Raw genomic sequence first — 23,109 nt, 5'->3', positions numbered from 1 at the left:
TAAATAAATAAATAAACACCCCTCCCATATATAATGGAAGTATTGGACAGTTCATGGCGAAAGCCTAGACTGTCGTTCCAGGCGATACTAGCTTTGCTTTGCTCCTCCTTAACCCAACCCTAACAACAATCATCGAATCCAAATGCCTCCAAGCTTTCGCACAAAATTTTGTGCCTTTTTTCCCATTCTCAAATTCTAGTCCGACTCACACACAGGACTAGTACTATAACGTTTTCGATTTTAGGGTTCCACATTCGGCTTCGTAGTTACCTGTAAGAAGAGAATCGAACGCTTTTGTACTTGTTTTTTCATTCTTATTTGCTACTAGGTATGCAATTTCAATTAGTCTCTTTAATTTTTTGTTGGCCTTTTTTTTTTTTTGGTTGGGTTTTGTGCAATGAAATGGTTTTGGCGTTTATGCGATGAGCTATCGATTTTATCTTCTTTTTTTTTGTGCTTCGTGTTTTCTAGGGTTTAATTATTATATGAAAGTAGCTTTTTTTTAACTGTTTGTTTATTTTAATCTGATTTGGTTCAATTACTTGGTGTGGACTTGTACGGTTTTTTAGGGTTTATTGTTGTGATGTTGTTTTGGCTTATGAGGATCTTAATTATTAATTGGATTGGCTGAGCTGAATTTAGATTATCTTTAGAAAATTGTAGAATATTTATTGTGTATAAAAATTTTCAGCTCAAACTTGTATTCTTAGAAATTAAGGAAAAATATATATATATATATATATATATCGAGCAACTTTGTTATTCTTAGGTTCACCTGGGTTTTGCGCAAATGGGTTTGGGTTGATGTTGAGTTGTAGAGTTTATTGATCCTCTTATCTTCTTTTATTGTAATTTGATGTTCTTGTAATTATTTTAGAGTTTTCAATGTTGATGTTTGATGCAAGGATTTTATTTGGTTGTAGATAAATATTTGAAATGGCTACTGCGGAGCCCGCTGCTGCTTCTCTTGGTCCACGGTATGCGCCTGATGATCCCACCCTTCCGAAACCTTGGAAGGGTTTGATTGATGGAAGCACGGGTGTGTTATACTACTGGAATCCTGAAACGAACGTCACCCAATATGAAAAGCCAGCCTCTTTGGCACCACCTATGCCGGTTGGCCAGCCTACTGTTGCTTCTACGCCTAAGTTGGCTGCAATACCAATGGCCCAGTCAATGCCAGCAAATGGTGTGATAGCTCAGCACGGGCAGCAGATAACACAAGCCCCACAACAGCAGGGGCAACACATGAGCCAGTTACCTCAACAGCACAGTCAATTAATGGCACAACAGCAGAGTTCAATGGTGGCACAGGTTTCTCACCCGCAGGGATCTCAAATGGTGCAAGGGGCACAGCAACACGGTTCTCAAATGGGACAACACTTGCAACAGCAGGGGCAACCCCCAGTGTCACAACCACATCACTTCATGCAGCAAATGATGCAGTATCCAGCTCAGCATATCCCGCAGCAGCAGCCAATCCAGCACATGCCTCAGCAGTCAACTCAGCAAGTGCTGCAGCAGCCTGGGCAGCAAATGCCACAACAAGCCATTCAGCAAATGCCCCAGCAGCTGGGGCAACAAACACCACAGCATCAAGGTTCACAAATGGCACAACCGCAAGCGCATCAATTTACACATCCTCAGCTGCAATATATGGCATATCAGCAAAGCATGATTCCACAAGGGCAGCAAAGTTCACAGCAGCAGGCCCAGCATGATGCACAAGGGCAGCAATTTGCAAATCAACAGGAGTATAAGGCAGCATTCCCAAATAGGGAGGAAGTTGATTTTCAAAACAGAAACCAAATTGGATTTTCTCCATCCCAGTTCCAGCAACCTGGGACCTCATCTATTCATAACCTGCCTGCTGGGAGCAATTCAGTTCAGATGCCTCAGATGGGTGTTCATTCAGGTCAAGCCCAACAATATGGTGGCTCTTTGGGGAGCATGCAGCAACCCTCTATGGGTCAATTGCAGCAAACTAGGCCTGATTTGGTTCACCAGCAACATGGTCCTAGATTTCAAAATCAGTTGGGCCCAGCAATGATGCATAGTCAGCAGTCTAATGTGCCCCCTGTTGGATCAAAGGTGGGGCATGAGGATAACTTACATGGTAGAACTGGAAATGAATACTACTTTAATGCTAACAAGGAAGGGCCAACTGGTCCCCAAGATCCCAAGCTTGCAGTAATACCTATGGCTAGAAACCCTCAGGTATTTGTTTGGCTAATGTTGTATCGATCTTGAAATTCGTTTGCTCTCCATTAACTTACATTAATTGGACTTAACTTACGGTGGTTGGAATATAATTCATGGAATGGTGAAGCAAAAATCTTCTGTTTAAATTTTTAGATATTTAGGATTTGGAAATATGATTTAGGTTACAAAGCACTTGAAGTCATAAAATTTAAAGAGCACTAGGCGAACATGATTTGTCTTTATAATATGTCTTCAACTGTATTCGATATATACCTGTTCCAACAACCAAGCTAAACTAAGGAGGAATATTATTCGACTACCAGTTAGCCAAGGAAACGAGCCCACTATAGAAGCAAAGACTGGAATATTATGTACAAAAAGGAACTTCTACTTGGGCAGTATTTCAGTTATAACATGATTTCATATTCTTTTGTCCTTTCCTTCTTTTTCTACTTCCTTTCTACTGAGCGATTGACTACATTTAATATATATATATGGATTGATTGATTCGATTTATATATTTCTGGAATACATACCAGTTTCTTTTGATCAAAATGTTTGGGACCACTGATGATGTCTGTTATTTTATTGTAGGAGATGAGGATCAGTGGTGCTCCATTTCAAAGTCCCAAGCCTGGTCATGCCAATGCAGTGAATGCTGTCACAGGACATGCCATGCATATGCACGGCCATGCAGCAGGTGGTCCTCCATTCTCAAGTAATGCTTTGATGAGGTCTCCTTTTGTGGGATCTACAGATGTTACTGGTCTCTCACCTGTTGAAGTTTACCGGCAACAGCACGAAGTTTCAGCAACGGTCTGTATTTTAGCTTGCTTTGCTTAGTGTCAGTGTGTATGTGAACATGAGAATACCCATTCAAAGGTTTCATTTGTAAACCAAATAAATATTTCCTGAGAAGAGAAATGCTTTCTGAGAGTGATTGACTGGTGTCTGATGCCCATTGATGTGCATTTGTATAAGAATTTTGAAGGGTGATCATACCAAATACTAATACAAATCAGAATTTCAAATGATGTGGTTTAGATGCAGTGTTGCTTATATTTCTTTCAAACTTTTTCTTATTTTTTCTTTTCTAAAAAAATGAATTGTATTTGATCTCGATATATGTATTAAAATGGACAGGGGGACAATGTTCCAGCACCATTCATGACATTTGAAGAGACTGGATTCCCTCCAGAGATATTGAGAGAGGTAAGCTTTACCTGTTGCGAGATATAGGGTTTCGTTTTTTGGGTATATAAAACAAACTACGGCATCCATTCCATTCCCCCTTTTGTTATTATGCTTTCTTACTTTTAAACTCATAAATTCTCACTTGTCGCAGGTGCGATATCTGCTCCGGAGGAGGAGCATATGTCGTACGCTGCACTGCTATTGGCACACTTACACATGCAACAACTATCCTGATTTTTGGAGGCTGCAAAATGGACAGTTGGAGCCATTCTTGGGCATCTTCTAGAAGGGTGGTTGGCCCTTCATCCAAATCACACCTAATGTGACTGGCATTTCATGCTTATTGGCTCCGCCTCTTATGTCTTTATTGCCCTCTTTTGTTGCTTCGAGTTGCTTCTGTAAGCAACCGTATACCCATGGGCTTTTTCTTATTTTAAATTATATTTCACTCTCGTGATATACTATTGAAGTCGAACCCTAAATTTTTAAGTTTGTATGTGTCAGATATGCTTAATTTTCTTGGAGCTGATTACCTGACTTATGTCATTGTTTCAGATATATTCGGCTGGATTCTCATCTCCCACACCAATTCAGGCGCAGACATGGCCGATTGCCTTGCAAAGTAGGGACATAGTGGCAATTGCAAAAACAGGTTCTGGGAAAACATTGGGCTATTTGATCCCTGCCTTCATGCTTCTTAGGCATTGCCGTAATGATCCTCAGAACGGCCCAACAGTGTTGGTTTTGGCTCCAACCCGGGAACTTGCTACACAGATACAAGAAGAAGTCATGAAATTTGGCCGATCATCCGGAATCTCCTGCACGGTGGGTTCTATGTGTTCATCTCTTATCCGTATTATGCAACTAAAGTCAGTTTTATTTTTGTTTGCTTTAGACTTTTGGTTCATCACTTGACACAATTCTTTGATTCAGTGCTTATATGGTGGTGCTTCAAAGGGCCTACAGCTAAAAGAATTAGATCGAGGGGCAGATATTGTTGTGGCAACTCCTGGTCGGCTAAACGACATCCTTGAGAGTAAGAAGATTGACTTTATACAAGTTTCACTTCTTGTGCTTGATGAGGCTGATCGAATGCTTGACATGGGTTTTGAACCTCAAATTCGTAAGATTGTGAATGAGATACCCCCACGCAGACAAACTCTTATGTACACAGCAACTTGGCCCAAAGAAGTAAGAAAAATAGCTGGTGATCTTCTTGTCAATCCTGTCCAGGTTAACATTGGCAGTGTCGATGAGCTTGCTGCAAACAAGGCTATCACACAGGTATCTTTGGACATCACTCCTTTTGCTATTGTCCTTTGAATGCAAAGGGAAAATCATAGTTCTTTACCTTGACGTGTTAGATTTAATATGTCAAGAGTTAATCTCTATAGTTAAATGCTGATCAATTGCAGAGTTCACATTTATGGATTCTCATCTAAACAGAGGATAGTAGGTTTTTTAGTTATGAAAATAGATTCAAACTGTTAATATTCACCGGATTCTAAATAATATAATAACTTTTACTATGTACAAAGATCTGATTGCTGTTAGTTAAGCTTGAATTCCTTGAGGGGAGTGGCAGATGATGTGACTCTTCAAATTTGTATATGCTATCTGTTAGTTATAACCGATGACACTTTACCATCAGATGTTTTGATGGTAGGGTGTAGTCTGGCCATCTTATTCATGATGTATTGGGTTTTATAACCACACATAGAAGCTAAATCCATTACATCATAAACCTTTCTCTGATCTAATCACATCCATGCCCTAAAAAATGATGTTTTTTCCTCGTGAATATGCAGTATGTTGAGGTTGTTCCACAAATGGAGAAGCAGAGGCGCTTGGAGCAGATCCTTAGATCCCAAGAACGAGGTTCAAAGATCATTATTTTCTGTTCCACAAAGAGATTGTGTGATCAGCTTGCACGTAGTATTGGACGTAGTTTTGGGGCTGCTGCAATTCATGGAGACAAGTCTCAGGGTGAGAGAGACTATGTTTTAAATCAGTTCAGGAGTGGAAAGTCTCCAATATTAGTTGCGACGGATGTTGCTGCCCGTGGGCTTGACATCAAAGATATAAGGTTAGCTCTTTTCTTTTCATTTATGTTCAAATTTATATGTGAGAAAGTGGCAGTCCTCACTTTTTTAGGACCTGGATTATAAACTTATATGTGCCAGCTACTAAATGAGTTTAATACTTAGTCTATGTAGCATTGTATTGTACTAATATTCTTTTGAGTTTGTGTTACAGGGTGGTAATCAACTATGATTTCCCTACCGGGGTTGAGGACTATGTCCACCGAATTGGAAGAACTGGGAGGGCTGGTGCAACTGGAATGTCATACACCTTTTTCTCTGAGCAGGACTGGAAATATGCAGCTGATCTGATCAAAGTTTTGGAGGGGGCTAACCAGCTTGTGCCCCAAGAGGTGCGAGAGATTGCTTTACGTGGTGCACCAGGTTTTGTCAAGGATCGGGGTGGGATTAGCCATTTTGATTCTGGTAGTGGTGGTGGTGGTTATGGTCGTTATGATTCTGGTGGGCGTGGTGGCATGAGGGATGGTGGCTTTGGTGGGCGTGGTGGCAGAGATGGCAACTTTGGTGGGCGTGGAGGCATGAGGGCTGGTGGTTTTGGTGGACGAGGTGGCATGAGAGATGGTGCCGTTAGTGGGCATGGTGGGAGAAGTGATTTTTTTCCTGGTCGTAGCAACAGGGGACGTGGGTTTGGTGGTCCTAGTGGTAGTAATGTTGGTTGGGGTAGGAATGATCGTGGCCCATATGATCGGTACAACAATATGGATGGGCGTGGACGGGGACGTGGGCGGGGAAGATTTGACAACAGAAGAGACGTTGATAGGAAGAGAGGCAGAAGTTATAGCCGTAGCCCTGAAAAAGTTAGAACATGGGGTTATAGCAGAAGCAGCAGCCGCAGCCGCAGCCGCAGCCGTAGTCGAAGCCGAAGTAGGAGTAGGAGCTGGAGCAGGGGTCGTAGCTACAGCCGCAGCCCTCGCCGCAGCCGTAGTTGTAGCTACAGCCGCAGCCCTCGCCGTAGTCGCAGCCGTAGCCACAGCCGCAGCTATGACAAATATGAGAGGCCACATGAAAGAAACTCCAATGAGAAAGATGTTACGATGCCTGCATTTGAGGCTGCGCCTGAATCAGGGATGTCTCCTATGTCCCCAGGCACACGAGGGAATGCATCCCCTGGAGCCAATCTCATTGCACAGCTACCAGTGGTTGAGAGTACCGAAGCAGGGCTTCCAGAGGATGCTGTAGTCTTGTCCCATCAATCAGCTGCTGCACCTTAAGTCGTTCTTTGTGTTAGTGAGGGTGATTTCTGGTTTTGTGTTTATCAAGTGGCTCTTTTGACCTCTCACATATAAGACTGGCTTCCTAATGAGATTTTGTTGACAGCAAGTTGAGGTTGGGTCATATGGGTTGGAATAGCTAATGTGTTAGATGTGACCAGCCGGCCTGCTTCTACGTCATGGGTGGATAATTGTTTTAGGATGGATAATTGTTTTAGGATAATTGAGGGTGGTTTCTGGACATTCAAGTTCAGGGTAGCTCTTCGAACTCATTTTTGTGCTATTCTGATCTAGTGGTGGTTCAATTTGAGTGCTGGGAAGGGTATTTACTGTGATAAAAAAAGAAAAAGAAAAAGAAAGTAGGTATTTCTAGGTGGAATTTGGATGGACAATATAGATATAGTTCCTTCCCTATATCTTTCCAATGTTCTCACATTTACTTGGCAATGTCATGAATTAATATATATTTTTTCAATTTGTACTTTATTCTCTCTCTCTCTCTCTCTCTCTCTCTCTTTTATTTATAGGGGGTTTGAACTTGTGTTGGCTTCTATAAGCTATTTGCCTTTGCAATTTGATACTTTTATTGTCCTAATTTTTTCCTGTGGCTAGTTTAGGGTTTGACTGCCCTCGGTTTTGCGTGCATTTTAATTCCTTTTAAGGATCAAAGAAGAACTAGTCCTTTTTCAACTCTCAAGTCCAGGCAATTGAAGTGGGCCTACCCTATCATGCTCCAGAGTCCCTATCAAGAAATGATAGTGACGATGGTTACGATGAGTTGTACGTAGTAATGGCTGCATAAACAAAGTGACAAGTGTCTTAGGGTTCACCTGATTATGTGTATTATATAAGACCCTTGTATACATGTTGTATCCTTTTTGCTATCACATAACCTATTATGTAGAAATTACTGCATGCAAGTACGCAGCAAAATCTTTCCCATAATATGAAATGTGGCTGACTTGATTTAAGTAAGAGTACTCGCATAAGTTGTGTAATAGAAAAATGACCACATTTTAGCTAACCAATTCAAAATTCAGGTCTTTCTAAATAAATAAAAAATTCAAAATTCAGGTAATGCAAAGTTCTGTAAAAATATATAGTTATTAGTTGCTACACCAACTGTATAAATTTATCTTGATACTATTTATTTTAAAGTTAGTTTTATTTATACAATGATACTATTCGTTTTAAATTTAGTTCTTTATTATTTCTTTATGTATACTAAGGATGAAGAATGAGAGTGGATACTGGTTGTAGGTAGAAAAAGAAAAACAATTAAAATAATCAATAAAAATTGACATTTTAATAAAATATAATGTAAAATATATAATTTGATGTGAGATGTTTTGAAAAGTGAATATATTAAAAAAAATAATTAAAAAAAAGAGTAGATTCTTATCCAAAATATCTCTCACAAAATATGAAAAATTTACTCACATTTCAAGTAAATAGCAAATACTTACGTGATTGTGTGTGTAATTTGAGTTTTATACCATTTCATTTTTGTCCAAGAGGCCGGCCCCCGTAGGAAATATTTTTGGCTTCAACCCTGCTTCAGGGACTTTATTAATCAACAAATCAGTTTTATTTTTAATAAAGACCAATAATTGGAGTGTATGGAAAAGATACTCTGGTGCAAAGTGTGCATACAAGTAAAGCAATGGGAACATAATTCTTTTCCTCTTTTTCAATGAGGATCACCTGCCTTTTTTCTAATTCGCTTGATTCCACACTTTGCCCTCAATGTCATAAACAGTTTTACCTTTTAGCATAATTATTCTTTTTTTGTTTTCTCCTTTTTCTTATATAACTCACAATTAAAATAGCCTTAATGCTAACCAGACCTGCTATTAAATCCTTCATGCTGATGCATGGGTGGCGAGCCACTGGCAAGTCAACCCCTGTTAGGCTGAATTTGATGTCCCATCACTCAGGTAGTAAAACTGAGGTGTCTGTTCGGGAAAATTTTATTTAGATTTTTGTTTAAAATATGCTTTAAGTATATTTGTATTTTGAAAAAAAAAAAAAAAGTGAGAAAACATAATATTTTAAAAAACTGTTCATAAGAAATAAATACTAAAAACTAAAACAGATGCCAAATAAACCTTAAGCAAATCTCAAAACTTTTCGAAAATATGAATAACTTGGATTTGGATTTGAATTTTAAATATTTTTTTAATTAATTAATTTTAAATATCATTTCAAATTTAAGAAAAATTATTGGTATATCTATTAAATCCAAATTATAGATATTTTTAAAACTATCCAAACCTTATATTTGAGTTTTAATCACTTATATAGTAAATATAAATCTATATGTCCAAATCCTACTATCCAAATGCACCAATAAAAAATAATTCTAAAATCACACCATTTTTTTTTTAAAGAAAAAAAATCATCATTTATTATATTATTTTTTCACAACTATCTTACATAAACCAGTCATTTTTTTCTCGGCCACTTATTAAAGCTGCAGTGTAAAAGGGAGTTATCCGTACTTTTTAATCTATGAAATAAAGCTGTCATGTACTCAATGTATGGAATGAAGCCGGGAAAGTATTAGTGATTTGTCTTTTGTTACCGACGGACAATTTTTCTTTATTTTATTTTATCCCTCACTTGCACCATCATGAGAGAAAATGATGGGTTGATTAACATTATTCTTTGTTGGGCATAGAAGAAAACTCGACGAAAAGAAAAGAAGGGAACAGTCTTCTAGGGAGAGATTCTATACATGTCTATTACTGTGCACTCAATGTACATTTCTTGCTCTCAAAAAATAAATGCACATTTCTTCTTCTTCTTTTTTTTTTTTTTTTTTCAATAAATCTTTTATTAACAAGAGTACTAGAGAATAGGGTACAAAATGAGTTTCCTCCAAAATTACATCCAAAAGAATCAGAGTAGAGGTTAGGCCGAATTAACAAAACAAAAAAAAAAAAGAAAAAAAAGAAAAAAAAAAAAAGAGAGATTTGAGAGAGACAAACGAGTTAGTACATGGGGGCCCAATAAAAGATGTTTCTGGACCCAGCAATGGTCTTCTTGTGTGATTCTCTGTTTCTTTCGTTGCAATAAAAGATGTTTATTAAAAAAAAAACCTTAATGGCGCCTTTAGGGACCCCAATTAAATGATACCGAATGTGAAAGTCTTACTTTGTTGTTCATCTCTATTAGGATTCGCTCTTCTCCAAAGGGAAAACAACAATGGGTGAGGTGACTGGTATGGCTATATATATAGTTACAATATCCTTAAATGCAAACACCAAGTTGTGATTCAAAAAATAGTGGTAACAACTAACAACCCTGCTTAAAAGCTTTGAGTTTGGCTTGGAAAGGGAGGTTGATGAGTGATGACCATCTTGAGGGAATAGACGAGTACCAAACTCTCTCTTCAAATTCTGACAACCAAAGTAATGATTGAGTCATTTGGGCCTACTGCAACATCATAATTAATCTTGAGGCCTCCTCTTCTTGCTAGTCTCATCAGCCTTTTTAAGATGAGAGATGAATGGTTATTTTTTACTTTTGAGACATAATTTCTCAAATAAGCTCTTCAATTATTCTTTCTAAAACAACTGGTTATTTGGGAGATTCACAAAGAATTTGATTAGTTGTTGTTGGGTGCTTACTTGGAAATTCACATGATATATATATTAAAAAAAAAATTGATAAATAGTTGTGAATAGAAAATTTGAACTTTAGATATTTTGTTAAAACTTAAAATCATCTGAATGTACTAATTAAGTTACAAGAATCTTAGCCTATATAATTTTTTAATTATTCTTAATCATTTTATTCATTGGTATAAATCCGCAAATAAGAGAATATATATTTATTAAAACCCAATCCATTATATTTATTTACAGCTTCTCTCCCAAAGTGTTAGTAGTCACAAGGTTAAAACAGTCCATCTATTTTTCGTATGTGGAAACTTGTTCATTGAATTGATTAATCTTGACAATGGAGAGAAAATTGATTCTCTGAGATAAAAATAAAGAGAAAATAAAATGAAAAGCCCACTAATTATTGACATTGCCATTAAAAATAATTGGATTTGGAGCCAATCTTAGCTCCAAGATTTAAGAAAATTACTACCGCGCATTCTTGGTGCGGTGAACACTCTATAAGTATAAATGTTTGTGGGGTGTGAGGGGCAATGACTGGGGTTCAATTCTCCAGAATGAAGCTTCACACATATATATTTAGATTATATTAGAGTATAAATTTTATCTTGTATTAAAAAAATAAAAATTAAGAAAATTAATATGAGCATTGCTACAATGATAGCTACCAACCATAATTTTAAATGACAACCATTGAATGACAATCTCCCAAAACAATGGCACTAAGAGCATTAGCGTCAGAATATAGAAATCCACTTTTCAGTAAAAATATAACTAGACACATCCAAATCACCCTTGCATCTGGCTCAATAGTTTGTCCTCGAAAGTTAACCATGAACAATGCCTCAAATCTCAATACACTTATTCAGCACTGTTCATCAACACATCAAATTTTTTTTAAAAAAAAAAAAAAAATCCAATCTCTCTCTCTCTCATATATATATATATATATGTGTGTGTGTGTGTGTGTATGCGCGCGCACGCGTGTACAAAGATTAGTTCTAGCTCTTGAGAACAGTCAATTTAGTTATGTTGTCTATGCTGGTTTGTCAATCTATTGCCATTCCATGTCGTCAACGTTTGGTTTGTCAATTTGGTTGATATGTTAGTCTGTCGTTGGATCCACACACCGCTGCAACAATCACTAGTGGTGGTTTGTTGATTTGGTTTCTCTCTCCCTCCAGTCATTAGCAGCTCTATCTATCTGTCTCTCTTCCATAATGGTGATCAACAATGGTTTGTTGTGTGGCGGAGCCAAGAGCACTTTAGCCAAAAAAGGGTAAAAGGATGAAGGAGATTGGAGATAAAAATAAATAAATAAATAAAGTGGAGAAATAAATATTGGGCATGATGTAAGTGTAAGTTTGCTAAAGTAGTAAAAAGAAGATTTTTAGACCAAATTTGACTAAAAGTGCATTTAGCTTGAGGTGAATGCTTTAAAAACCTAATGGTGTTGAGATTACCTATAAAGATAAGTTATAAGGGTCAACTTTTAATCTACTTTTTCGATGAGCCCAATCTAATCCAACACAACATGATGTTTCGAGTTGATTTTTCTTGGATTGATGGGTTGAATTATTTTTTCGCCTTCCTATTTTGCTCAAGTTGGTCAGATTTTCAACTTAAGTAATTTGACCCAACTCACACTATTAATTGTTTTAAAAATGTATTTTTTTTTTAAATTGTTAATTTCATTTGTTTTAGAATTTTAAAGCTATTTTAAATTTGTTATTTAATCTATTTTAATATTTTGAGACTTAAATTTTAACAAAATTTCAATTCAAAACTAGTTCTTTTGGACCCTATTCAAGCAACATCATTTTTTTTTTAATATAATATCCATTTTAAAATTATTTTTTGCTATTTTTTCATACTTTATTTATTGTTTATGTAGGGGCTTGGGCCTGTGAGATCGAGAATGGCCCATGTGACCAAGGCCCAACATAGTGGGGGCAGGATTAGTTCACTGAGAAAACGAGTGAGAGTCTTAGGATACTGTTTAGGGTAAATCGTATTGCGTTTGGGCCAAATTGGGCCCATTACTAACTAGTAAGCTCAAGGGAAGCAGGCAAGGGGACAATCGAATTAAAGTCAGTAATCGAGCACTATTAATGCCTTTGGGAAATCCTCTGTCGAACACTCTTTGACATTTGGAACAAGTTCCAAGAGAATCCTCTAAAGTTGTGAAGATTCCTTGGGATTCTGGTGGATGTGGAAATACGTGCGAAGTGAGAAAATGGTAATGATGATAACTCCACTAATGAGAGACTATAAAAAAGGGAAGAGGGTTAACATAGAGGGGGTTGGAAAAAATAGAGAGGGAGAGAGATTGAGAAGGAGAGAAACCAGACTAGGGAAACAGAGGGGATAAAGGGAGAAAGACGGAGTTTGGACTAACCAGGTGAAGTTTGGAGCTCAATTGGTAGGATTGTGATAAAACCCACAAATAAATTAATTGGGGCCCAAATACAACTGGAGGAGGCTTGGGGACCATAGTTTCTTATTTTCTTTTACTTTCTTCTCTACTTCCCTCTCTAAGCGCTACCCATTTTTTATCTTTTGCCACTAAGTGTATCAACACTTATGATGAAGCCAAACATTCTTGGAAAATAAAATAAATTTAAAATGGTTTGATAGAACAACAAACCAAAGTCAATATCATTGCCTTGTTGAACAAACAATTGTCCCAAAATGACCTAAAGCCATTGTCTCATTCTTAATCAAATCAATCGAAACCAAGCAACGGAGCATCACCTAATAAAACCACCCCAAAAATTGCCGCTACCCAAAACCTTAATTTGAAAACCCACAATTGTAAAGAATGAGGCCTATGGTGCACTAAAAGTTAGAAGCATTGACCCACCTACTATATCACTGCCCACCACCACAACCTAAGTTACCTAACCTAACAACAAAATTGAGCCCCTCACCTCACAAACAACAAAACCTTTCCAAACCATAACCTTGGAAAAACCATTCAAAAAAACATTAACACATTGGAAAATAATAAATACAACGAAGTTATAAGCGGTCGATTGATTCACCCATGCCAATCTTCCCTTAAAAAAAAAAAAAAAAAAAACCCTCACACAATCCTAGCATTGATTTTGGCATATGAAGAAAATTGATATTCCTTGAAACATTAGTAGGTAGACAAAATTTTTAGTTACTTCTGGAGTATAAATAAATGGTGGTCCCTCCTCTCACATTCATAATGAACTCCACTATGAATTTAATGAGTGAACTCTATCATAAATGTGAGAGGAGAGGTACCATTTTTCGTGCTTCGAGACTACCTAAGTATTACTCAATAGATAAAGGCCCCCAATTTGGGAAGAAGTGGTTGCCATTATCTATACTTGCTTTAGCTTCGACCACTTAGAGCCTCTCTTCCAAGTTTGCTATCTAGTGCCACCATAAAATTGAAAACTTCTACTAGTGCAATCACTCCAAAAAGCAACCTCATGGATGCTTTTCACTACCTAACTCTTTATGATTTGGCTTGCCCCCTCTCTTTTCTTCGTGGAGAGAGAGAAGAAAGCAGAAGAAAAAAGAAAGAAAGAGGATGATACATAGTTAACGAAAAAAAGTTTGGGTGGCTTAAATTGAGTCAAAATTAGGTAATTCTAAAAATAAAAAGTACATGCTAGATACCGTTATGGAAAAATGGAAAATTTAAAATATTAAGGGGGGATAAAAATCAAAATTATAAAGAAGGATAATTTCCTTAGCCCTCAAGGCTTCAACATTTTAATATTCTGTTCAAATCCTTTGAATGTGAATAAAGAAAACACCACACCCACGCAAAACCCAGGCCCAGTCTTAATAGTCTATCGTGTTTCCCTATTCCCCCCACCCACTATTTCTCTACGAGACACACATACTCACATACCCACACATCACTTCCGAACCCACCGTCTCTCAGTCTCAGGGGCACTTCCGTCACACAATCAAAACTCCCCCCCAAAACGCTTCGTATCAGGTTTGCGAATCTCTCTCTCTCTCTCTCTCTCTCTCTCTCTCTCCGTTTTCTTACACACACACACACACACACACACTCTCTCTCACCAAAAACCGCCTTTCTTTTCAAGTCTTTCCCCTCTCTCTTCTCTCTCTCTCCTCTCTCTCTCTCCATGGTTAGGGTTTCTTAGCCCCTTCCTTTATCATAAACATGTTGCAGAGAAACCCTTCTTGTTTCTCTAATTTATCAAATTCCTCTCTCTCACACCTCTCTAGGTCAACCATGTCCTGATTCAGCTCCTTTTTCGGTTTCCTTCGTCTCTCTCTATATATATTTTTTGGCTCTTTCTTTTCTGGTAATACTGTTACTCCTCGCTCTCCTTTTTGTTGTTCTTTGAGTATTATTGTCTGGTTTTTGTTAACTTCGAGTAATATAGGGATCTTGTTTTGTAGATTCGTGAGGCTGGTTTTTGTTGTTTGTGTGAATTTTTGTTATATTGCTTTAGCTAATTTTGATTTTAATATTTGAAAGTCAAATTCTGCGTGGCTGAGTTGTTTTTATAATTTCTATTCTACTCTTGTAGTTTAGTTTAGTTTAGCTTAAACCCTCTATAAAATTAATCTCTCTCTCTCTCTCTCTCTCTATACATATTTGTATGTTTGTGTATATTTTACTACTTTTTCTTTTTGTGTTTTGGTATTGCTAGTTTGATGATAGGGGAGCTAATTTAAGGCTTGTATTACTGTTTTGGGATTTATTCAAGCCGAGGGAACCAAAAAAAGGTTAAGACCAAAAATAACATTAATAGATGTAGTGAAAAATGATATGTCAATTAAGAAGGTAGAGAGAGTGTGGCGTTGATTATGATAGAATGACGAAAAATAATCTCTGGCCAACCCCTATAACCCCAAAGTTAGGCTTGTTATTATTGTTTTCGGGATTCACCAGAGTGAGATGGTTCAAGTTGACGGAACGAAACAAGGTAGAGAGACTTAAAATAATGTGTAGAAGTAGTAAAGCAAAGGGCATGATAATTAAGAAGGTGACAGTGTGTGAATTTGGATAGGATAGAATGACGGAAAAAACATGTGGTTGACCCTGATTTGTTTGTTGAGGATCTATAGCCAACTCCAAAGTTAGGGTTGGTTGGTTGTTTTATTATTGTTTTGGGGATTCATAAATAGTTTTTGTGAGAATGGCTTCTATAGTGGTAGTGGTAGTACTGGACAGTACTCTTTGTATGATGGGTGTATTTAAGCTTATAAGTTGATCTTTAAAGTGTGAGTAAGTTCTTTCATGTGCTATTGAGGGATCAAAAATCTAAATTATTTTTCTAAAGAAATATTTCACAGATCTATGTGGTGGTAGGGTGCCCCGTTCTAGCTTTTCCCTTAATTTGGGGTTGAGCTTCTTTTGGTGACTTGCTGCTTGGACAGTATGTCATTCGTTGTTAAAGTAGAACTCAAAGTGGCCCCATTAATGCTTCAAATAAAATGTTGTCTGTGGTTCATTGTTGCGAATCTGGCCAGTGTAGTTTTGTCTTAAGGCGTGTTTTGTACAGCAGTACCATGTCGAACTGTAGTGTGTGCTTACAATCGTTTTATTCCACTTGTATAGGGTGGCAGTCCTGGAATGGAAATGTATAATGTTTCTGAAAATGGAAACACAGAGACTTATCTGGTACTTTTTTAGTCATTGCTTGATTTTAATTGAACCATTGTTCAAATGGTCACGTGAAACTTGGTTTTTGTATCTTTTTTATTTTAATTATTTATTTATTTTTCTTCTACTGAGTTGTCAATAACATCTCCATCTATTGAATTTTAGATTCAAGGTACCGAAGCAAGCCCACATTTGACAAGTCCACTTCTTGAACAAATTGAAACTATGTACAACGAAGCGGCACCTGAATTTGTTGTTGATCAGAGCATGTATTATCCTACTGCCACCAACTATGGGTATTATTGTACAGGTAAAACTTAAATGCTCTACTTTTCAAAGGACTTGTATTGTGTTTGGTAGTGTCTTACTTGTGCATCTTGTTCCTTAAATGTACTCAGGATTTGAATCACCCGGTGAATGGGAGGACCACCATAGGATTTTTGGTGTAGATGGTCCAGATATCCAATACGCGGTGGGTGAAAGCTCTTTTCTCTCCCTCTATCTCACACACACACACACACACACACACACACACCAACCATGTGTAGTTCCTTTATGTAACTTGTCATTTGTGGCTATTCTGAACTTCAAATTTCTCTGCTTCAGGGTGTGCATAATGAAAGCCCCCCTTATGTATATTATACGCCTGGCTATGGATATGCACAGTCTCCATACAACCCATACAATCCTTACATACCTGGTGCTATGATAGGAGACGAAAGTCAGATTATTGGGTCACCACAATATTACCTTATTCCCTCTTATCAGAACCCTGTTTCTCCACCTGCTTATGTTCCCCTTGTCGTTCAACCAGATGCCGTCCCTAGTAGTTCAGTCGACTCCTCATATGATACTGGTGTATCGATGAATAGATTTGACGGGAGAGGTTTAAAACATAATTTCAGTTCAGCTACTGGAGCCTTTCCAAGGAACTCCCTGAAATCCGTTTCAAATCAGACAAATTCCCTGTCCAGAGTTTCAGAAGGACCAAGAGCTACTGTTGGACCAAGCAAGCAATCTGTGATGCATGGGAGTGTTTCTGCTGGTAATTTTGCCCCTCCAGCTTCATCACATGTTCTTCAGGTATGATTTTTCTTCCTTTAGTCCAGGTATAAATATTTCCAACCCTACAACACCCCTCCTTCCCCCGACAAAAGCAACCTTTGTGGTGGCTGGGTGTGGGTTGGGGTTGGGGGTGTCCTTGTCAGCCCCATGGTGTTGATCAATTCCATAAAGATATACACCCAAAATTTGGAATGTACTATTTGGTAGTTGCCATCCTTAGGGGTGAGTTAGATCAATAATAAACATTAAATATGATGAAAGTATCTTGAGAATTTGTCTAATTGTCAACTTAAAATTACCTATTGAAGTTGTGAAACTGTTGGCACTCCTATTATTGGGGCTTTTTGTAGGATTTTTTTATATTTATTTTAATATTAATTTTTATTATATTTTTTGATTTGTTATTTGTGTTGACAGGGTAGAAGTGCCTCTGGCTCAATTCCAGCTGTAGATAACATTTCCAATGGAAAGGTTCTATCTCATCATAATCAACTGAAAGTGACACTTCCAGCTGGTAATGGTTTATCAGACTTTGGATCAAGTGCCTACGGACAGGGTGCAGGGGCTAAGATTCGGCCCAAGATCCACGTTGGTAGAGCACTGAATGATGTAACTGGTGGCCCAGATGCATTGGTTGAGCAGAATCGGGGCCCTAGAACCAACAGATCAAAAAATCAACTGGCTGTCAAAGCCTACACAAGCAAGGCGGGAGATGGTAATGCACATGGAAACATTGTTATCTATACTGATCAGTATAACAAGGAGGAATTTCCAGTTGATTATGTGGATGCAAAGTTCTTTGTAATAAAATCATACAGTGAGGATGATGTACATAAGAGCATTAAGTATAATGTTTGGTCATCTACACCCCATGGAAACAAGAAGTTGGACGCTGCTTATGAAGATGCACAGAGAATGGCTGCAGGGAAGCCTAGAGGCTGCCCTATCTTCCTCTTCTTCTCTGTGAGTTTTATCATTCTCCAAGTTGGCTATTTATTAGCTGTTTTTTCTTGTATTGTTGGGTCATACTCATGTTAGATTGTTTTGTACAGGTTAATGCAAGCGGTCAATTCTGTGGTGTTGCAGAGATGGTTGGCTCGGTTGACTTCACTAAGGATATGGATTTTTGGCAGCAAGATAAATGGAGTGGAAGCTTCTCTGTCAAGTGGCACATCATCAAAGATGTCCCAAACACAAATTTTAGACACATTATCTTAGAAAATAATGAGAACAAGCCAGTGACTAATAGCAGAGATACACAAGAGGTATGTCCATCTATTGGGTTTGCTGTGTTGCACTTTTTTTTTTTATATGAAATATTCTGAATGCCGTTAGAACTTTCTTTTTTCTTTTTGAGTAGGACTTCATGAACTCCATGACCTCACTTGTTCAAGTAGTTTGTTCTTGTTTGCACTGTTGGCTTAATTTTAGTTGGTTTGCACTATGTATAAGATATTAAGATAAGATGAACCTTTCATAGACTAACATGTTTTATAAATTATTTGAGTGATAGATGAACATGTCATTATTGCATTGAATGTTGTAGAAAATTCTCATTATATAAGTGTTCTCTGCTTTCTGAACAATATTTAAACATCGACTCTATTGGATGTTGGGTATTCCTTTTTTACCGTTTTACTGTATTAGGCCATTCCTTTTTCTACCGTTCTACTGTATCAGGAACAATACATGTAACAAGTTAGGTAAAATTTATGATTTAAGAGTCTTCACTAACGTTCTTTCACCCCCCCCTCTCCCTCTCCTTTTCCAATCTTCTTCACAATTTTTATCAAGCCTCTTTAATTATGGCCAATTTGACTAAAATCATGTCAAACCATATTCTATTATGGTTTCTGCAATGGCCTTTGGCTATGCTCCAATAGAGAATCTGATGCAGCAACACCGCTATGAGGTTGCAAGTATAAGAAAAAGAGGAATAGCATAATCCTAGGCTTCAACACCTAAGGTTTCCTGGCATCACCACTGAGCTATGATAGAGACCGGAGGACACAGTCCTAGATATAATGGAGGACATTCCTCTATTCTCTGTCAAGCTTCTTTATTTATACAGATATAATGGAGGAAACAGTCCTAGGTAGAGCTAACTGAGACAATGTGATTGGTGTAGTAACCCAGGTAGTTAGGACATGGCTTGGTTGAGTTGCAATATACAACTTTTCCTGATTTGAATTACCCTGAATTTGGAGCATGGAGTTGGTTGTTTGAAATTGGATTTTTGCAATTATTTCTAGCTTCTCTTTTTTCTCCCTGCAAATTAACATTTATCATACCCTTGCCAAGTTATTTGTTAAATGATTATTGTTCACCTGCAGATCATGTATAAGAAAGGCCTTGAGATGTTGAAAATCTTCAAAAATCACACATTGAAGACCTCATTACTTGATGATTTCATTTACTATGAAAATCGTCAGAAAATCATGAAGGAAGAGAAATCCAGGTTACTTATCAAGAGCATAGAAAGTCCATATTTTGTACCTTCATTGGATCCCCCTCTTAGGCTTAATCGTGTTGAGCTACTTCCAAGTGAAGATGAGAAAACTATCAAGCCTAACGATGGCCTGAATTACTCAATAAAGACTGGAGTCGCTGCTCCTGAGCAGGTTTCTATTTCTGATGTCCCCAACACAAAATTTTTAGATGGAAATGCCAAGCACATAACAGTTGGGGCAAAAGATGACGTAGCGTCTACTTTAAAGATTGGTTCACTCACCATAAACCCAAAAAAGGCTGAGCCTAAGCCCTTGCCCTCTTCTGCAATTGCTAATAATGACATTGTCACAGTAGGCTCAGTTCCCATCAAAGTTAATGGATTTGCCGAATCTGGTATTCTAACAGTTGGTACTATTCCGCTTGATCCCAAAGCACTTAAGCTTGACAAGGGGGGTGCTTCTGTTAACATTGGATCCCAACGTTAATGATGCAGAGGTTTTTCATGGCATCATTATTTTGGGAGTTATTTTTTGTTGGAGGATCTACTATAGTGCAGGCAGGATTAATTGTCGGCATGAGTTATTGTACTCAGTCGTGGCTATATGCATTGGTAAATTGAATGCTCGTTTCTGATCATCTTGATTGTTTTTCAAGCCCTTCTCAACATTTGCTGCGGTTGTTTTGATCCACACTTATACTGATATCTTTGGTTTTTTGTGGGGGTCTGGTTGTTGCTCTGCTCCAATCAAGTCGAAACACACTGTAACCTTTTCTTTTGCATTTCATCAATATATTCAAGATTAAAAAGAATTTTCTTTGTTGGTCGGTGACCGCATTTCTGCTGGAAAGTCATACTCGTTAAGACCATCTGCACCTCTTTTAGCTTGTTCTGTACATCTAGTGAATTGTTTTCCATTTTTCAATAGCATTTGACCTGCACCATGTGGTCTGTCGGTGGGAATCTTGGGCTGGCTCAGCCTTGAGACAGAAAAGAGACTAGCCTATGGTTCATTTAATTGAGCCCTATCGGCCCTGTGCTCCAGCTTTATCATTCAATAAGTCTAGGGACCAATTGTTTAGTAACTTTAATCACAATTGTTGACATGTTGTGATTGATGAATAATTAAAACAGTGTGAATTTTAGTAATGAGTCCAAGTGAAAGTGACTTATTCCTATTTTAATTGGTTTGCTTGCCTGGTTTCATTTTTTTTGGTGGTAACTTCTTGTAAAGTACCTGAAAAAGTTTACGGACACAACTGCACAACTCTTATGACACGTAAGATTATGAATGATAGAGAAAAAATAGTGAGTTTATATGAAAATGATGGTTCATCAATCATATCTTCACATTTCATCAAATTATACCACAATGGAAGAATTGAATGCTCCATTTGTTTTATAGCAATATGTTTCCATATTTGAAAACATTTTCAGGTGTTTGGTGTAACAAATTTTTTTTAAAGTATAAACCATCAAAACAGGTAACTCCCAAGTCCCAGCCGCTATTGCCAGCTCTAGCCACAGGACCAGCGGACCAACTCATTGAACTGGTAGTCCCAGCCACTAGAGCAATAACCTGGCCCATTGGATTGGCGGCCCCAACCACCATATCGACAGCTTTGGCCACTGGACTGGTGACTCTGGTCATTAGAGTGGTGGCCTAACTACTAGAGGGGAAGGAGAGTTACTGTATGTTTTTATAAAATATTTTAATAAGTGTCTTTTATATAATATTTTACAAAATTGAACAAAAGATTTTACGGGTTAACAGAAAATATTTTTAAGTTTAACCAAATCTTACAATGAAATAAACACGGTAAAAAATGTAAAATCGGTAAAAAAAAACCGTAAAATGTTACAGCAAAACAATCGGAGTGCAAATAACTAATGTTAGTCTAGTCTTTTGGTATTATGAAGTTGAGAAATTCTCAAAAATAAAAATAAAAGTTGTGGAAACTGGAAACTACTTGGGAAAAGATGAGTTGTTCCAACTTCCAAGAGCTCTGTACATCACGTCAGTACAAAACAAAAATATGACATTATTATTGCGGATTGGCTCCGAAACCCAATGATATTAAAACGGGAAGCCGTCTTGTTGTCCCAAAATACAAGGAAAAAAAACCTAAGAGGGGGTGTATTATATATTCTATTATGAATAAAGTTTCTTTTTAAACTAGTTTAGGGAAATCTAACAGTTAAATAGCATGTTCTTATTACATTCTTAATATTTACAAAATTTCAAGAAAATAAAAAATCAATTGCTATGTAATCAAATAAATGTTATAATTTCAAGTTTTTTAATCTAAAATTGTATATAAAAAATAAGTTAATTGATCAAATAGTAAATAATATTCGATTTGAACGAAATTTGATATGCATGTTAAGAACATAAGAAACATGAAATTCAATGGTTGAATTTTCAAAATTCACACCTAAAAAAAATATATATATGAAAAATTTGAAGAGTTTCTCTGCGAACTAGTTTGGAGATAAATTTTATTATACTGTTATTGCCCCAATGTAGTACACACCCATATAAGCCAAGCAAGTACAACTAAACAGAAATTAGCCACACAAAAAAAAAAAAAAAAAAAAAAAGGTACAATTAAACGGAAAAAAAGGGAAAAAAAAGCATCGCCCAACAACATGAATAGTACTAAAAATATGGGTCAAACAAGTACAATATAAGTCAATAACTTGATTCAGCCAAAAAAAGAGTACAATAACTCGAGTGTTTGTTTGGTTTCACTTATTTTTAAAATTTTATTTAGCTTATTTAACTAGGAGCAATTTTATATAACTTCATTCTAATTTATGTGTAATTATATTTTTATCCAGTTCAATTTTTAAATTAAAATAAAACAATAAATTATCCTAAATACACCCCAATCATTCATGAACATGAACAACTTGTTTGCAAGGAGCATCTAATCATGACATATGTAATTCATGCATTAGAGTCTGACTCTACCTTTCTTTAGCAGGATAAGTGGAATGTAGGAGTCACAATTCTCTTGATTGAAAGATGTTTTAAAAAATAGTAGATAGAGAGAAAAAAAAAAAGCTATTTTCCCTTAAATTTGTTCTTTTCCTATTTTTATAAATCAATAGTTGAAGAAAAAGAATATGTGGGGGCCGGTTAATCAATAATTATTAAAACCGAGCTAACTAGGCCTGTGTCCCATCCGAGGACGTAAAACCGTCCGAGGAGGCCCATATAAGGTTATAAGGGGAACCAAATGAAAAGATGAGTAAATATCACATGAGATGGGTCCAGTATTCGTCCGAGGACAAAATCCTTCTCGGCAATATGTGTCCGAGGATGACCTGAACGCCATATTATTAAAAACACACTTCAGAACTACATTACCATTAAAGGTGGGATATGGGACCAAGGGTAAGAAAGAAAAGATCAAACAAATATCTTTAACAACTACTGCCTCCGCATTAATTGCCTTTCAACCAACTCTCTGACCGCATTAATGTGGAGGTGATGCCTGAACAGTGATGAAGCAGCCTTACAGCTGCTGGTTGAACGTTCCAGGAAGTGTTGGATGAGACAGGAAGGGATCTCTCGAATCCAACCTACACGTGTGTGGTGAAGATGACACCAAGATGGCAGTATATAACATGG

The 23,109-nt window shown here is 37.1% G+C and overlaps 2 protein-coding genes across 6 annotated transcripts; both read left to right on the top strand.

Moving 5' to 3' along the window:
• The first annotated feature begins 51 nt into the window (after window positions 1–51).
• LOC115950986 (DEAD-box ATP-dependent RNA helicase 46) lies at window positions 52–7,195 on the top strand. 2 transcript variants are annotated; one of them, XM_031068278.1, is made up of 8 exons: window positions 52–272; window positions 924–2,217; window positions 2,797–3,018; window positions 3,346–3,414; window positions 3,952–4,221; window positions 4,330–4,680; window positions 5,205–5,482; window positions 5,653–7,195. In XM_031068278.1, the coding sequence occupies exons 2-8, from the start codon at window positions 937–939 to the stop codon at window positions 6,707–6,709; spliced, it is 3,528 nt and encodes a 1,175-aa protein (XP_030924138.1). In that variant the 5' UTR covers window positions 52–272; window positions 924–936; the 3' UTR covers window positions 6,710–7,195. The 2 variants fall into 2 exon arrangements, with proteins under 2 accessions (XP_030924138.1, XP_030924137.1); XM_031068277.1 differs by having other exon boundaries at window positions 52–328.
• Window positions 7,196–14,146: 6,951 nt separating this feature from the next.
• On the top strand, window positions 14,147–20,658 carry LOC115994439 (YTH domain-containing protein ECT2). 4 transcript variants are annotated; one of them, XM_031118594.1, is made up of 8 exons: window positions 14,147–14,317; window positions 15,914–15,976; window positions 16,124–16,268; window positions 16,357–16,430; window positions 16,565–17,041; window positions 17,441–17,986; window positions 18,076–18,288; window positions 19,357–20,658. In XM_031118594.1, the coding sequence occupies exons 2-8, from the start codon at window positions 15,929–15,931 to the stop codon at window positions 19,957–19,959; spliced, it is 2,106 nt and encodes a 701-aa protein (XP_030974454.1). In that variant the 5' UTR covers window positions 14,147–14,317; window positions 15,914–15,928; the 3' UTR covers window positions 19,960–20,658. The 4 variants fall into 4 exon arrangements, with proteins under 4 accessions (XP_030974454.1, XP_030974456.1, XP_030974453.1 ...); XM_031118593.1 differs by lacking the exon at window positions 14,147–14,317 and adding an exon at window positions 14,371–14,651; XM_031118596.1 differs by lacking the exon at window positions 15,914–15,976.
• The last annotated feature ends 2,451 nt before the right edge of the window (window positions 20,659–23,109 follow it).

Source organism: Quercus lobata, chromosome 6, assembly GCF_001633185.2.
Source record: "Quercus lobata isolate SW786 chromosome 6, ValleyOak3.0 Primary Assembly, whole genome shotgun sequence".
Classification (NCBI taxonomy): Eukaryota; Viridiplantae; Streptophyta; class Magnoliopsida; order Fagales; family Fagaceae; genus Quercus; species Quercus lobata.
Note: the sequence above shows the minus strand (reverse complement) of the source record. Positions and strands in the feature narration are given on the sequence as shown.